Raw genomic sequence first — 15128 nt, forward strand, 5'->3', positions numbered from 1 at the left:
AATCTGCAGCAGAAATTCCCAAAGTTCCTTTTTCTATAGCTGGCTGCTTGTTTGGGAATGTTTTACAGGGATAGCAATTCAGTGCTTCATGTACTTCTGTCATGCAACAGCTTGGTGAATTTTTTTCCAGCTTCTTGACCAAATGGTCCCAGCAGTCCTTTTACCTGTGCAGCGTGGTCTACAAGTGTCAGTCACAGATCAGAGCCTTGTTTGTGAGGAACTGAATTCATGTCAAGACTTGAACACATCGGTCTGGACCCCCAAATACCCAAGAGCCAAAGAATTGCCATTTTCACTGCTTTAAAGTTCCATTTCCTGCCCACCATTGCAGTTCAGATGAGTTGTGAACAGAGCAGTAACTCCCTTGCCTTCTCTCTGCGCTTCAAGGCACAGAACATTGGCCTGAACATAACTTGGCTGCAGGGCTGCAAGTGCTGGCAGCAGCTGAGTGCATTTTTTCCTCATCTCTCCTGGCAGCAGCGTGCTGCTGGGCTGTGGCCACTTGTAGCACATGGCACCACCACAACCTGCACATCCACCACCTGGGAAAGAAAGAACAAAAGGGGTCTGTGTGTGAGAAACTGGAAAAAATGGTGAATCTGGAGCTTCATCAGTACTGATGAAGTCAAGAGAACATGGGCCTGCCTGTCACACCAGTGTAGGGAAGGCTCCACCAGCACAGCTCAGACTTTCCAGAGATCCCAGAAGACTATTTGAGCATTTATTCTGACTCTCCCATATAAATCTGATTATAGTATTTCTCATGATATCCTGTGGGGAGAGTTAGGTCACAGCTTGGGTTAGATTTCATGACATGTCTGTTCTCTGTCTTGGAGATTAAGATTTTTTGTGCTCTCAGTAGAAAACAGAGAGTACTGAGGGCCCACTCATACCTGGAAATAGATACCTGGTTCATCTCCAGTAGTCTGGAGACTGCACTCCATCAGGAATATATCTGAGAGGAGAGGCCCCACAGAAGGACCTCTGCCCCATCCGTGCTGCACAGCCATTCTGTATCTGGAACTGTGACTCTGCTGTTGCTAGTCCTCTCTCAGGGCAACAAGGAAAGACTGATTTAGATGGATATATATATATATTTATATATATGTTTCTAATAAATATTTTTCTATATAATCCCATATATAGATAGATAGATAGATAGATATAACAGATACCTATATAGATATAGCTAACTGTTGCTACAGTCCTTCCCCTAGATGGTCTTTTCTGTTCTTTATGATCTCGATACCTGTATTTTTCTGCTGCAGGGACTTGTGCCAAGAGAAGACCCGCACAACCTGAGCTGTCTCCTCTGTGCCTCAGTCATGAGGAGCCATGTCCCTTGGTGCTGCCTTAAAGGATCCCTGCAGAGACTCAACCACCCCAAACCTGGCATCCCTTTGCTGCTGCTCTGCCTAGCAGAGTCCTGCTGCTCAGTCATGGGCCCTGCAGCTGGCTGGGATCATGCTCCACAGCTAAGCAGTAAGTAACTAAAGCTTCAAGTGTCCTGCTAACAGAGCGTCACCCAAGAATAATCCAGGCCCTGACTCAAATTGACAAGGACAGGTTGGGCTCTGAATAAATCTCTTTAAATAGCAGCAGCCATCTCTTCCAAAGGCACTTCCCCCCCCAGCCAGCCCTGAGAGCTGCTTACAGCACATTGCCTGCTATTTCCCACCCAGGCAGTGCAGGGCTGACACTTCTCACAGGCAAGTGTGTCCCCTGCCAGCAGTCTCCCAGCTTTGCTTTGCAGCAGGAATTACAATGAATTTTGCAGCACAGTTTATCTACTTCAGGGTCTTAAAAAACAGAAGTCCCAGGGACCGCTCCAGGGAAGACGAAGACTACGATCCTTTCTGGCAAAGGTTGGAGAATATTGCTGTCTGACTTAGAGCTAGAGTGCTCCTTTATCCCCCTCAGGGGTCATGGTCAGCCCTCGGGGTCCACCCAGGGCCAGGCCCACGGACATGACAACCCCTGGACCCCTCCTGCCTCCTTATGGTGTCGTAGTTGGAGTTTTGCTTCACCTCGTTGTTTATTTAGTCGCTGTGCTGTATAGGTAATGCTTTCTTTTTCCTTTCCTTAATTTCTTTAAGAAAATCAAACCTAACAAAAAAATCCAGGAAATTGTAATTTTCCATAATCTCCCAGGGTTCTGTGGATATGGGTTGCTCTTGGAGTTATCCATAGAAGTGGTGGAGATTTGAATATTTTTAGCCCACAGAGTTCAGCTTTTTTATTTCTTCATGAGTACGGTATCAGAAATAACTCTAGACAGGCCAGTGCACTGTTGAAAATTTGTCTTGGGATAGCCCTTGTTATTACAGTTCTGTGGTTGTCTTTGTTATGGTGCTTACGGTGATCTTAAATTCCTGTTTTCAGACTTGGATGGTGCAGCTGGAATTTGAGTCATCTAGTGTTCTTGTGTAGCATGAGCTGAAGCTGTGCACACACATGGCATGGTGGTGTTGTGTAACTTCATTCTTAACCTTTTCCATAGTTTGTTTTCCCCTCCATTTTATTATCTGGACACCACTATTGAGATCACTCTCTGGTTTTGCCAGATGTGGTACAAACAATGAACAATTCTCATTTCCTGCATCTCCTTGTCACAGATGTTATTAACATTTAAGACATAAATTGTTTCACTGGGCCTGAGGCTGTTAATAAAGGAGAAGACAAGGTTGTCTGTACTGTGGAAAGGGCTTGCCCAAAGTCACCCATGATATGACCTGTTCTGCAATGCACTGTGATTCTCCTTTCAGCACAGGACCACTCTTTCCTCTATTTTGAGTTATGCTATTAGTTCCTAATTGGAAGTGAATTATGGAGATGTGTTAGTCACCAGAAAACCTCTAGACTCAGAATACATTCAACTTAGGAAAAAGTTTAATTGCTTAATAAGTTTTAGCTGCCAAACTCTGTGTGGTGTTGGATAGTGATCATTTGACATTCACAGCCATGAATGTCTTGTAGGAACTTTTGAGAGGGATGAGTCTGTTTGAGGGACAGTTGGTTACCTCTGCTTCAACATTTCTGTGATGGGTGGCCTTGTGAATTCTTCTTGCTTTCAGATTGCTTTTCCTAGTGCTTTCTATTTGGCAGCTGACACCCAGTTGCCATTGCCAGCAGTAAGCAATGACACGTGCATAGTGTGTACAGAAGAATGGCAATAGATTATGACCACAGATGAAAGCATATATAGTGCTAGGCTCAGGCTCCGCTAGATCTGACTTGCTAAAAGTAAGGATAGATTTTATCAGAGGTGATAATACACCTTGGTTGTTTGCTGCATGAGCTTGAGCTTGCTTTGTGTGTGTTGCTGGTGCAGCATCACACAGGTTTGTCAGAACAGCATACAGTGAGTAGAGTTCTAAAGACCTGCTCAGTGTCAAGGCTTGGTTATTATGTAGCTGTGCTGGATGGTCACAGTGCTTTACACTTTTGCCATCCAAGCTGGTTACTCTGCCCCGACCTTGTCTTTAAGACACTGATAAATAGCCCTACGGAAGTCTTAGGCAAGTCACTGGATCTGGCTGTGTCCCAGTTTCCATCAATAAAGTTGAGCTCATATTTGCTGAACTTGTCCTTCTGTTTAGGGGAAGGTGTTGGTGATTCCTATGTGATTTAGTTACAATCACTTTGCAAAGGCTTTAGATATATTAAGGTCAGACATGCATTTTATATTTCTATCCTGTATGTGCCACTACTTGGAGTGATGCAGTCTTGAATGGGTGTTTCTAAGTACTAGTATTACACAAAATACTGATAATTCAATATCAAAATAATGACAATTCAAGACAGTCATATTTAATGTGCAGTATTGTCTTGATCTGTTTTGAATTTATTGTCAAAGAGAGAGAATTGTCAAATTTATTGTGTTCCTTCCCTGTGCCTGCAGGAGTTTATTTGTCACCCTGTAGTGGTGTGCAAGGCACTCAGACACTATTGAGTGCATAACCTGGAATTTCTGGTAATGAAGATGACATTTGATGTGATCCTTCTTGATACTTTTATCTCAGCAAGCCTCTATTTTTCTACTATTTGTCTTTCATAAAGTCACACTTGCACAAGTTGCTGAGGTGCTTTAAAGAATTGCTGCTCTTGCAGTATTTGGATGTATTTGGGAATGGGTAAAAAGGTAGAGGAGGAGTTGAGATGGAACAGGAATGTTTATGAGCTACTGGAAAAGGGGATTGCAACAAACAAGGAAAGTATCAGAGTGGTCTGGGAAGCTCAGGTAGCAAGAAGGGTCAGAGGAGACAGCGCTGGGACATGGAATTAGAAGGATTAATGGAGCTGGAGAGGTTCTGGGTAAAAGGGATTTGGATGAGGGAAAGGGCCCTCTCTGTCATATCCTGGGATTGCCTCTTTCTCACTCCTGTAAGAGGAGATCCCAGCCCCAGCCACATTGCAGTCATAAGCCAGGCAGACTGCTACCTGCAGCAGGCTGCCCCCTGTACATGACCCATCTCTGCTCAACACTGAGGAAAGAGGCAGAAGTGACTTTAAATGGGGTCACCTTTTGCCTTAACACGTATTCTGAACTTGCAGGTGTAAGATCTGAGCACAGTTACCTGAAAGCAGATGACAAACATGTCTAAAGCTGAATCTTACCAATGTCTCTTGGTCAGCATGCTCCAGGAAAGTCTTCAGGGAGCCTGAAGATGATGGCAGCATATACATATGACCTTAAGAGACCCTGACACCCAAAACATTAAAAAAGGACAAAATTAAAATCCACATGTAGAGAACATGTGCATATGAGTTTGAAGTGGTATTCAAGCTAAACATTTTGTGACTGCTCAGCCCAAGCTGGGCATTGGAACTGGAACTTCTTGTTGTGGCACAGGCCTATAAGGATGCTAAAGTATTCCACAGAACTTGTGCCATACTGTTGTTGTCCACAAAAATCCAATTCCTTACCTAGTGTGCAACAAGCCAGTAATTACACACTGAGAGAGCCATTCATTATACTTGAGAGTTGCACAAGCCTGGGTGTTCTGTGGGTTCCACAAATCAAGCACACCAACTATCAATGCTTTTTACTATCTATACATTTTAACAAACGAAAGAATTAGCTTTCATTTGCTACAAGTTCTCTTATTAATTAGCATTCTCTCTTCTATTGGTTAATGATTCTCTTGTTTCTCATGCTAATTAGTCCTTGTGCTCAGTCTTTCTCTTCTTTTGAGTCAGTGGTTTCTTGGGTTCGTGGTTGCAATCTGCCCCTTCCAGGATCATCTTGTACCCAGTCGGAGCTGATTTCAGCACAGCTGCTGAGTTGGCTTTGTTAGTTTCTCCTTTGTCTTGAGAATTCTGCCAAATGTCCTTGGGGCCCATAAATTCTGTATTTTTTGTGTCCACTATCAGTGGTACATCCTTCTCCCCAAGCTTTGTTAATCTCCTGTGAGGTCCGAGATCACTGAAGCATGTCAAGCCTTAAACATTACTGGGGCAATTCTACCAACAAGTAATTTACTTTTCTAGCACATGAACATCACTTAGAGCTTGTTATCTGCTGTTTCATGGATTAAATCTCCCTTCTTGTTGATTAGATTTGAAAATACACAAGCATCAAACATCAAAAACATCCTTGCTTAAGAAAACTTTTACACTTGCACATTTTGCAACACTGTCAGTCCCTCTTAATAGTGAATGGGTATCACTGTGAATGCAGATGAGAAAAGCTGCTGTAGAAATGACAAAGAAAGGCTGAGTTTTATATTAAAATTTCAGTTTTATATTAAAATTAGTTTAATTATATTAAAATTATATTATATTATATTAAAATTTTGTGACAGTTGAATTTCCATCTGTGAACCAGTACATGGGAATGTATGTCTATAATTTCACTTCACGCCTGCCTCAAAACATGCTGTTGTGACTCATTTTGAAAGTGTAAAAGCTGCCAAATGGGCCAACTGCTGGCACTGGGTACATCTGCAATAAAATGGCAACACTGGGTCAGGCCAAAGAGCAGTCCTACCGTGTGTACTTTGTGTCCCCTCTCTAGGGGTGGCCAGTAACAGAACTGGGAGAAAAATAAAAGCCACCTAAGACACTTTCTCTCACATGCTTTCATAGAGTTTGCCAAATGCTCAGGGGCTTCCTGAGTCACAGATTAATTCTTGAATGATGTGTGTATTGGTCACTACTTCCATTTAGTTGTGCATTTTTTAGGAGGCTGTTTACATCGTTGTTCTTTGTAGAGTCCCCTTGCAATGAGTTCTGTGAGATAATTATTTTCTCTAAGAAGGGAAATTTTAAATTTTCTACCTGATACTTTAATACCATCTCCCCCTAGCATTTATACCAGGCAGAATGGTGACTAGTCTTTCACACTTTGCTATTCCCTGGACATGCGTGATTTTGCAGATTTTGCTCTTTCAGTTTTAGAAGCTGAGGAGATCCCGTGCATCAGTTTAATCTGTTTTGTGTGTTTTGTGGGTCCTGAGGGAGGCAATCTGAATGTGCTTCACAATGGGGACATGTAATGGTCCATCACTGCACACTTGGATACTTCTCTGTCTAACAAAGGCAACAGTTGTGGTCTTTAGGTATAGTATGCATTATTGCCTTTCATCTTCCCAAAATTATTTTTGCTGGTTTTATCATTTTCTTAGTTTGTTAATATTGCTATTTTTAAATCTTTTCCCTAGTGCTGTTTAACTTGATGAATATTTTCAGTATGGTCAAAAAACCAAACTGGAAATAGAAAAATGATTCATTCCAAGGTGTTACTTTTTATTATTGTAGGAGTATATTTTGGTACATACTGTTTTTGCATTGACTTTGAGATTTTAAAATATGTATAGCTATCTACTTAAACAAATAATATTTTTTCCTTTGCCTTAATTGTTTATGGAAAGTCTGCATATGGATCTTCTCTTTTTTTTCCAGTTATGCTGAGCAGCTGTTCTTGAAAAAGTAGGTTTATAAACTGTATTTTCATGTTTGCTTTTACTAATCACTTTAAAGGTAAAATGTTGTCATTTATAACCATATAACAAAGCTTGCCAGCTGGGTATTTGTTTTATGTCTGGAAATAAACAGACCTTTTAATGAAAACTTGAGATAAGCTCCAAAAAAGGAAAAGCTCCATTTGAAAGGAACAGTGCTTTATAATGCTGGGGTTTGTATTTATATTGGCTCAGATCTTCATCTGGTGGACATGGTTGCTGGTTTTGTGAGTGTGCTTGAGAAGTCACGTGCTGTGTTTTTTGTGAGCACTTGCATGCTTTGCTGCCTGCTTTGGCTGTTCCTGTAAAAGAAATCCATATAAATCTCTGCCAAGCATGTAGAATGCTTTTGAGGCAAGACATACTTCTGACCAAACAGGGCCATTAATTGCCCATTTGTGATATGTGATCAAACTTCAGCCCACTGTTTACCTTGGGAGTTTGAGAGCTCTAGGAGGGTCTGTGGCACATCCATGTGGGCTCAATATGGGAAAATGTCATTCTTTAATATAAATGAAACATGTGGGTGTAGAAGAAGAATCAAAGTTATTCTGAAATAAATACATGCAATACATATATATACAGTAGAATGATATCCCCTTGATAAAGAGGCTGCTGACTTTTCAGATGCAGATGTATGATAGTTTTTGTATTAAATATTGAGATGGTAATAATTCAAATTGAGTTTTAGGCTAAACCTAACTCAAGCCTGAAAAGCCTATACATATTTTCCAGCTGTTTGATTTCTGTTCCTCTTTTCCAATGGTAACAAGGTATTCTCTCCATTGGAGTACTGAGTAGATACTCACTGGTCATGAGTGGTACTGCACATCAAGGACTGAGAATCTGATTCACTTCCCTCCTTTTTTTTTTCTGCCAAAAAAAGGGAAACCTAAGACTAGGGCAAAAAATCAATATACCATTTTAGTCTATTTTCAGATTTGATGGCACTAGTGTGATGAGGCATCACCATGCACTTCTACTTTTTCACAGAATCCTGCTTCATTGATAAACTTCTTGTGGTCATCTTTGGCTGGTTGTTTTTATAGACTTATTGATTGCAACAGATGCAATGAAAAATGATAATTGTTCTTCCATCTCCAATGCCAGTTGGTTAAAAAAATGTGACCCATAAACTCGCACATTTCTGATCTGCCTAATTTTTTTACCCTACACAGACCCCTTTAAAGCATTTCCAGTGTAAGAACATAATTAATTGCTATGCTTGCTAAACATTTTAGACAGTATGTTCAGAAATAAGACCTATCTGTTCTTCCTTTTGGAGTGGTTATGAGAGTCTGTGATATGGAAAATATTTTTTCAGAAGGGAGACATATGGAATGGACTCTACCAGCACTGTGACCTCTTGGATGCTGCTGCTGCTGTTGTTTTTTGGGGGCTGTGCTCTATCAAGTTCACAGGGAGGCAATCTGATCTGGTTCTCAGCTTTGCATTAAGCAGACTAATAATGTGCACCCGAGCTAACACTGGAAGCTTAACATCTTTATGAAGGGTTCCAGCTGTCTAACCCCAATGGAGCAGAGATGCAGAAAAGTGTAGAAAAGAGCTCCTTGATAAGTTACTTGATCTGAAAGCAGAACACCTGGTGTTAGGCTGTATCAGCTTAAAGATACAGTATTGGGAAAATACTTTAGATCACAAGTTTCAACATAAAGAGGTTACAAATGTGCATATACTTTATCTATCTTAGAAAATTAGTGTTCTCATTAATTTTAGAGAGAGAAGATCTTGCTACAAAAATTTTCTCCTGTGAAGATATGCAGAATGATTGATGCTACGGTATATTACTTTATTCTAATAATAAAACATCTTATGTTTCCCATATTGTTATGTGAATTCCTCAGTGGAAAAATTGGAAGTGTAATAGGAACCAGAGCTACTGGCACAGATTATTTGATACCATTAAGGAAATGGATGATACTGCCCAGAGTGGGCAATTGCTCAAAAAAGAGATGTTTCTAAATATTTTAAATTTCTTTTGGAAGTTGCTAAAAAAGCATATTATGGTGTTGATCGTTGTTGTAAAATGTGCCTTAGCCAGTCCTGTTGATGGATAGCTGCAAAACTTAGACCCAAATTATTTTAGGAAGAAGGTAAATAGTTTTTGTTGGAGATAATGCTGGAATCTCTGGCATCATTTAACATGTTTGTTTTTAGAAAACCATTTCAACCAAATAGATTAATAGTGAATCATGTAGAGGAGCTTATACCGTCTGTCTAATCACAGCCACAAACCAGGGGTGGTATCAGCTCTTTTCCAAATCACTGGTCTTCTGCTTAATGCTCCCTTTCCCCATAATAATCTCCAAATTCCAAGACTTCCTAGAAGCTTTGCATTTATCTGCTAGCAGGACTGCAAAATCCTGCACTACAGTACATTGTTCCTTGTGGACTGAACACTGTGGATCATAGAGTCAGGCAGTTGAAGGTAGCAAATCTGGCAAATTTTTCTAGCAGTGCTGTCTCTCGTATGTTTCTTGGGGAAGGAGATTTTTTGTGCCATCACATTTCTGCCATATCTACACAGATATTTACCCATGAAATGTAAACCCACAGATCAGAAGACCTAATTCTTTAGCTCTGTAGGAGGATATAATTATTATACCTTATCAAAGTAATTTCCTTCCCATCACGAGGCAGTTGATGGCTGTCAAGAGTATGCTCTGCAAGTATGCAAGGGCAGAGAGCAGACCTCTTGTGTACAATGTAGTGGCATTTGTTGCTGCTATTAATAGTTTATGGGAATGGTCTGCAGCAACTCCTTGCCTTTTTTGAAAAAGATAGAATTGTGTACAGAAAATAGAATTCCAGTTATTCCAAAATTTTTGGAAGCACTGAACTAGGATCATTGCCGGTTCAATACTGAGTACTAAGGAAGATCTTGCTGTCCAGACAGCACAGATGATATATTTATTTTCTTGGGTAGGACAGTTTCACAGTTTGCCCACATGTTATTTGTGGCTTTTCTAACAGCTGGAAGGTTACAATATTTTTCAGTGCACCTACAGGTAGGTATTATGTCAGTAGCAACTCACTCTGCCTGTTTGCGGCTTGCAAAGAGCAACTGAGATGTGCATCCTTCTAAAATGCTAAACATCAAGCCTTTAATCATCCAAGCCTTTCTAACAAGTTTCTTTTATTTGTTTTCAGGGATGACAATAAAATAAAGAAACAGGATATCCCAGCAGTTTGTGATCTTCACTGCTGTAAGGACGTGCCCGTAAGAAATGGCCTTATTGGGCAGAAGCCACCCTCTATCAACCCCGAGAGACTGAAGGATTTTGGTGAGGAGGATTACCTGAACGGGGATGTGAAGACCTGGGAAATGAAGATAGTGAGCCGAAATGAGGAGTTACTTAGGGATGCCCTTTCCTGCATCCCTCAGCCAAGCAGTAGGACCAGCCTAGCAAGCTGTAACAGGCTGATTCGATTTGAAGACATTAGTGCAGCAGCCTTCAAAATCCAGTGTGGTGTTCAGAAAACCCCCTGCATGGTAGGGAATCTTTATGGTTTTGTATTCTCTGTGTTTCTTTTCATTTTCCTTGTGAAAGTCGATCAGAAATGAAGGGTATGTGTGAATTACAGCAGATAGATCTGTGTAAGAAGACTCATGTTCATATTAATTGCATTTAACTGTCAATAATAATTTTCTTCTTATCTGTTTACACTAACCTAAATCCTCAAAGATTGCAGTGACCTGTAAACAAAGGATAAACCACATTAGGCATAGACTTAATGCACTGTGGTATTATGCTCCCAGTGAAAAACTCCTGCTAGAAGGAACCTGAGTTGGAGGTGGCAGACTACGAGTGCTTGGGTAAGCACTCTTGTGGGAGGGTCTGGTTTGGAACCAGCCCTCATATTTGGAGGCTTTGAAGGTACAGATTTGCCTTCTCAGTCAGGCCAACCAGGATATGTTCTGTAACCAGGTATTTCTGCCACAGGTGCCTTCAGCAAAATAAGGATGCACACAAATATGTGCGCCTGTCGTTGGTGTAGAGATGACTGAGATATCCCATCAATGTACAAGGTCTGCTAAAGCATAAGAGAAGTACAATGGCCAGCTGTACTGTATTTCTGTACTTTTTCATAGTGTTTTTCTACCACTGGGAGCTCTTCATACAGGCTACTCTGGGCTCTCTGGGTAATCTCTTTTCCTTTTGGTGGGTAAAAAGAGTGTCTTTGCCAAATGGCAATTCCTAGCAGCAGTCCCAAATCACGCTCTCAATGAATCCTTGTGGGTTGTTTTTCTGGCATGCACAGGGTAAGAACTTTGCAATCTGCTTGGGGTTAGCAGTCCCTGGAGTGTAGTGGTTAGGTCCTCAAAGTTGTCCTTGTTCCCAATTGCTGATCCAGAGACATCATAACTAATAATTCCACTGTGGGTTTTTTAGCCTAGCATTCCCAAAATAAGGACAGCTGTGCTTTTTGTAGCACATTACCGAAGAAGTGTGTCTTGTGCCAAAGGATGTGGTACAAGACAGCTTGGGGCTGTAAGGTGGCACAAAAAATTTGGCTGGACTGCAGGGAAGTTTTGCCTAGGGTAGAGTTAATTTTCTTCACAGTAGCTGGTATGGGGCTGTGTTTTGGGTTTGTGATGAAAATATTTTTGGTAAGTCAGAGATGGTTTTTGTTACTGCTGAGCAGCTTTTACACTGAGTCAAGGTGTTTTCCTCACTCCATCCTGCCAGTGAGAAGACTGGGGATGTACAAGGAGTTGGGAGGGGACACAGCTGGAACTACTGACCCCAACTGACCAAAGGGACATCCTATACCATATGACACCTTGCACAGCAATAAAATTAAGGGGAAAATTGGCTGGGAACCTGTGGCTCAGGGCCTGGTTGGTCATCAGCTGGTTGTTGGTGAGCAATTGTTTTCAATTGCATAAGCTGTCTTTCTTGGGTCTTATTTATCTCTCTTTGTTATTTTCCTTTTAATTACATTGTTGTTATTTATTTATTTATTTATTTATTCTTACTAACTGTTCTTATCCCAACCCATGAGATTTCTCACTTTTACCCTTCCAATTCTCATCTCCCCCAGGGAAGGGAAATGAGCAAGTGGTAGGATGATATTTAGTTGCCAGATGAGGTTAAACCATGACACCCCTCAACTTAAATAGCTCCTTTCTCCTGGGTGTCCCTGGCAGATTTATACAACCCAGTTGTATCCCTTTTCTGCATTTACTGTTTCAAGCTAAACAGTCTCACTTTCTTTAGTCTTTTTTTTATGAACTATGCTTTTAAAATTATCAGAATAGTGGAAAACCTATATCCATATAAAACCCAATATATTTTAGTGTGAAAATAGCCCATGACTGTTGTTATTCAAAGTAATATTCCTGCTGAAGCTTTTAGTGCATTTCATGCATTGTTTCAAAAGCACAGAGTGATGTCAAGAAAAACAGAAAACCTTTATTTTAACTCATTGTATAGAGATAAGAGCCCCTTTCAAGGACATTTATTTAGACTAAAAGAGTGAGTGTGACTATAATCCATTTATTTAATTGAAGGGAGAAACACTTTGCAGGGTGATTTCTAACCTGCAGATAAAACCATGGATGGAACATCCTGGTTCCTTAGGCAGGAGTTTGCCTTGGAGCTGAGATATGGCATCATGAGTGAATTGTAACATGTCCAAGAGGAAGTAAGCATAAGAAAACTAGGAACTGACATCAAGTTGGAACCTGGTTTGGCTACTGATGAAGGAGCTGTAAGGGTTGTGTTGTGTTAGCTTTGTGGATGCCAGAGGGAGGCTGTGCTGTGTGTTGTACCTAAGACATGGTATCTGTAGTCCTTAGATAAGATCATAGTGACTAAAAGGAAATCTTACAGGCCGGTTCTATGTGTCTTAGGAGGTCACACATCAGGTCAGTTCAACTGCAAATAGCACATAAATGCTTTCTTAGAAGGAAATGCTATATTTAGGCTATATGAAAAAATCCTCAGTTAAAGGAAGACAAAAAGGATAACCTAAAGAATTAAAATCCCGGGTATCAAAATTAAAGATAAATATCAAACTAAAGTAAACCACTCCTGTAGGAGAGTGACTTAATGACACAGTTTTAAATGTAGGAGACTTAGCAAATTTATTATGCACAGGATTAATCTCCTTAAATCCTTCTTCTGATTGTTTGCTCTAGAATCAAAGATTCTCTACAAATACAAGTATGGTATGTGAAGCACTAGTAACATTTCTTTTATAGTGTTCTTGTTCTATTTTGCATAGGCATTCTCCATAGATTAGGATGTTTAGGGATAAACTATTATCCTATTAGTGTGCTAAGCACTTTCCATTGTTTCAGTTTCTGCAGCCAGATTTGCAAAGGAGCAGCAAGTGGTAGCTCTTATGTCAGGATTTTCAGGAGCAAAATAGAGAATCTGGCCCCACCTATGGGTGAGGAACTTAACATGTGCTAGGAAATCCACTAAAAAGCCTTGAATCGTTCACCTGAAACATGTAGTTTGACTGTATACTTTAAAGCAGGTATCTGCTTCAGTTATGTTTAGTTTATAAATTCACTTGGAAAGTCCTGCAGCCCAAAAACCATGTCAGTACATATTAGTGTGTGCACTATACATTGTATGTATGACACTGCCAGATAATTGCTTGAGATAAATATTTTGTCATGCTGTTTTTGGATCTGTCTCACTTCATGACTTATCTTAGATGAGGACTTGATCCCCTAAATCACCAGGGCCTCATTTGCTTTGGCAGCCAACAGAGGAGATGGAGCCAATTCTGAAATAGAGCTGCAGTAAGCCGGGGGAGCTGGCACCCACAGGCTTACTGCAGCTCTGTTTCACAAGTTATCTTGTGTAAAACTCTTGGTTTAATGAAAATGGTAATGGGAAATTAATATGTTGATGTATGCTGGGAGTGTCTTATTATAAAGCTTAACAAATATTTGCCATCAAAAATTTTTAAAAATCATGCACTTAGGCACTGCATCACATGTAATGTGCTTGCTAATTCCCCTCAGCTCAGGCATCATTTCTGTTCCAAGCACTAAGCTTTTCCAAACAGCTGCTGCTTGCACATGCAGTCCTGGGAAATTGTTTTTTTATTATTTCCATTTTTCTTGGAGTAAGAAATGTCTTTACTAATATTCTACTGGCCTTAGGATGCAAAATAGACAACACTCAGTAGTGAATCAGTGGCAGAAACCATAGCAGAGCCATAATGGGGCTCAAGGAGGTATTTTCTGATGGCTTTTGTATCTATTAGATGATTACCTTATTTTTTGGGTATTCAATATCCAGTTCTGGCAAGTACTAGAAGCGTGGGTTTTGAGACAATTTAAAATATTTGTTTTAATGCCGGTGTTTGAACAGTAAGATCCAAAGGAAGTTCTATTTTCAGAGTTCTTAATGGCATGTGGTCCATAGTTCACTGCTGTCAGTTTGAAAATCACTTCCATAAAGCAGAAGGACCTGGTAGGTAACAGCACACTGCTGTGAATTTATAAAGAAATCAGAAGATGAATTTTCCTTTTTAGAGCTCATACATAGCAGTAGAATTCATGCCTCACCAGGCAGCTGATGGGGTGTGGAAGATTTTTCTTAATAGTAGATATATTGACATAATACTATTTATCTACTCCAGTATTCTAGGCTATCCAAGCAGTATGGAATGGACATCTACCTGAAGAAGGAGTTCCTCCAGTACACGGGGTCTGTGAAGGAACGAGGTGTACTTTACCTTCTGATGTCTTTGCCTCAGGTATAGCAAAGCGTTCAAAAGGAAGCAGATTGTTCTGCTTCATGAAAATGGAGCAGAGTTGAAGATAAATTTACCTCTAGTCTCCATCAAATCACAGTGTTTCTTGTCTTTAGAATCATTGTACTGAACACAGCATGTGAACAGAGACAGGTCTGAATGTAAAATAATACTTTATTTACAATTGGCTGATCTGCTGGTGAAATTCTTTAAAATGTTTGAAACAAAAGCTTGCAAAATGGAAACATCAGCGTTTTCCTGAGGCATTAAGATGCAAGTGTTTTTATGTGTATTGTAGTTCTGATGTGTTGAAACCACCAAACTGATGAGTGGTGATGAAATTGAATTACAATGAGTGATGACAAAGATCTAGATCACCAATTGATTTTGTAATGAATTTCAGTTTTCTTACATGAATAGCTT

At 40.2% G+C, this 15128-nt stretch overlaps 1 protein-coding gene across 1 annotated transcript in view; it reads left to right on the forward strand.

Moving 5' to 3' along the window:
* The first annotated feature begins 1925 nt into the window (after nucleotides 1-1925).
* The window catches only part of LOC128791888 (putative threonine dehydratase), a 32794-nt gene continuing 19591 nt past the window's right edge, over nucleotides 1926-15128 (forward strand). Inside the window, exons 1-4 of the mRNA XM_053949801.1 lie at nucleotides 1926-2059; nucleotides 6904-6930; nucleotides 10134-10476; nucleotides 14592-14708. Of these exons, the coding sequence (XP_053805776.1) occupies nucleotides 1926-2059; nucleotides 6904-6930; nucleotides 10134-10476; nucleotides 14592-14708 (621 nt within the window). The remainder of the gene's footprint in view (nucleotides 2060-6903; nucleotides 6931-10133; nucleotides 10477-14591; nucleotides 14709-15128) is intronic.

Source organism: Vidua chalybeata, chromosome 8 (assembly GCF_026979565.1).
Source record: "Vidua chalybeata isolate OUT-0048 chromosome 8, bVidCha1 merged haplotype, whole genome shotgun sequence".
NCBI lineage: Eukaryota > Metazoa > Chordata > Aves > Passeriformes > Viduidae > Vidua > Vidua chalybeata.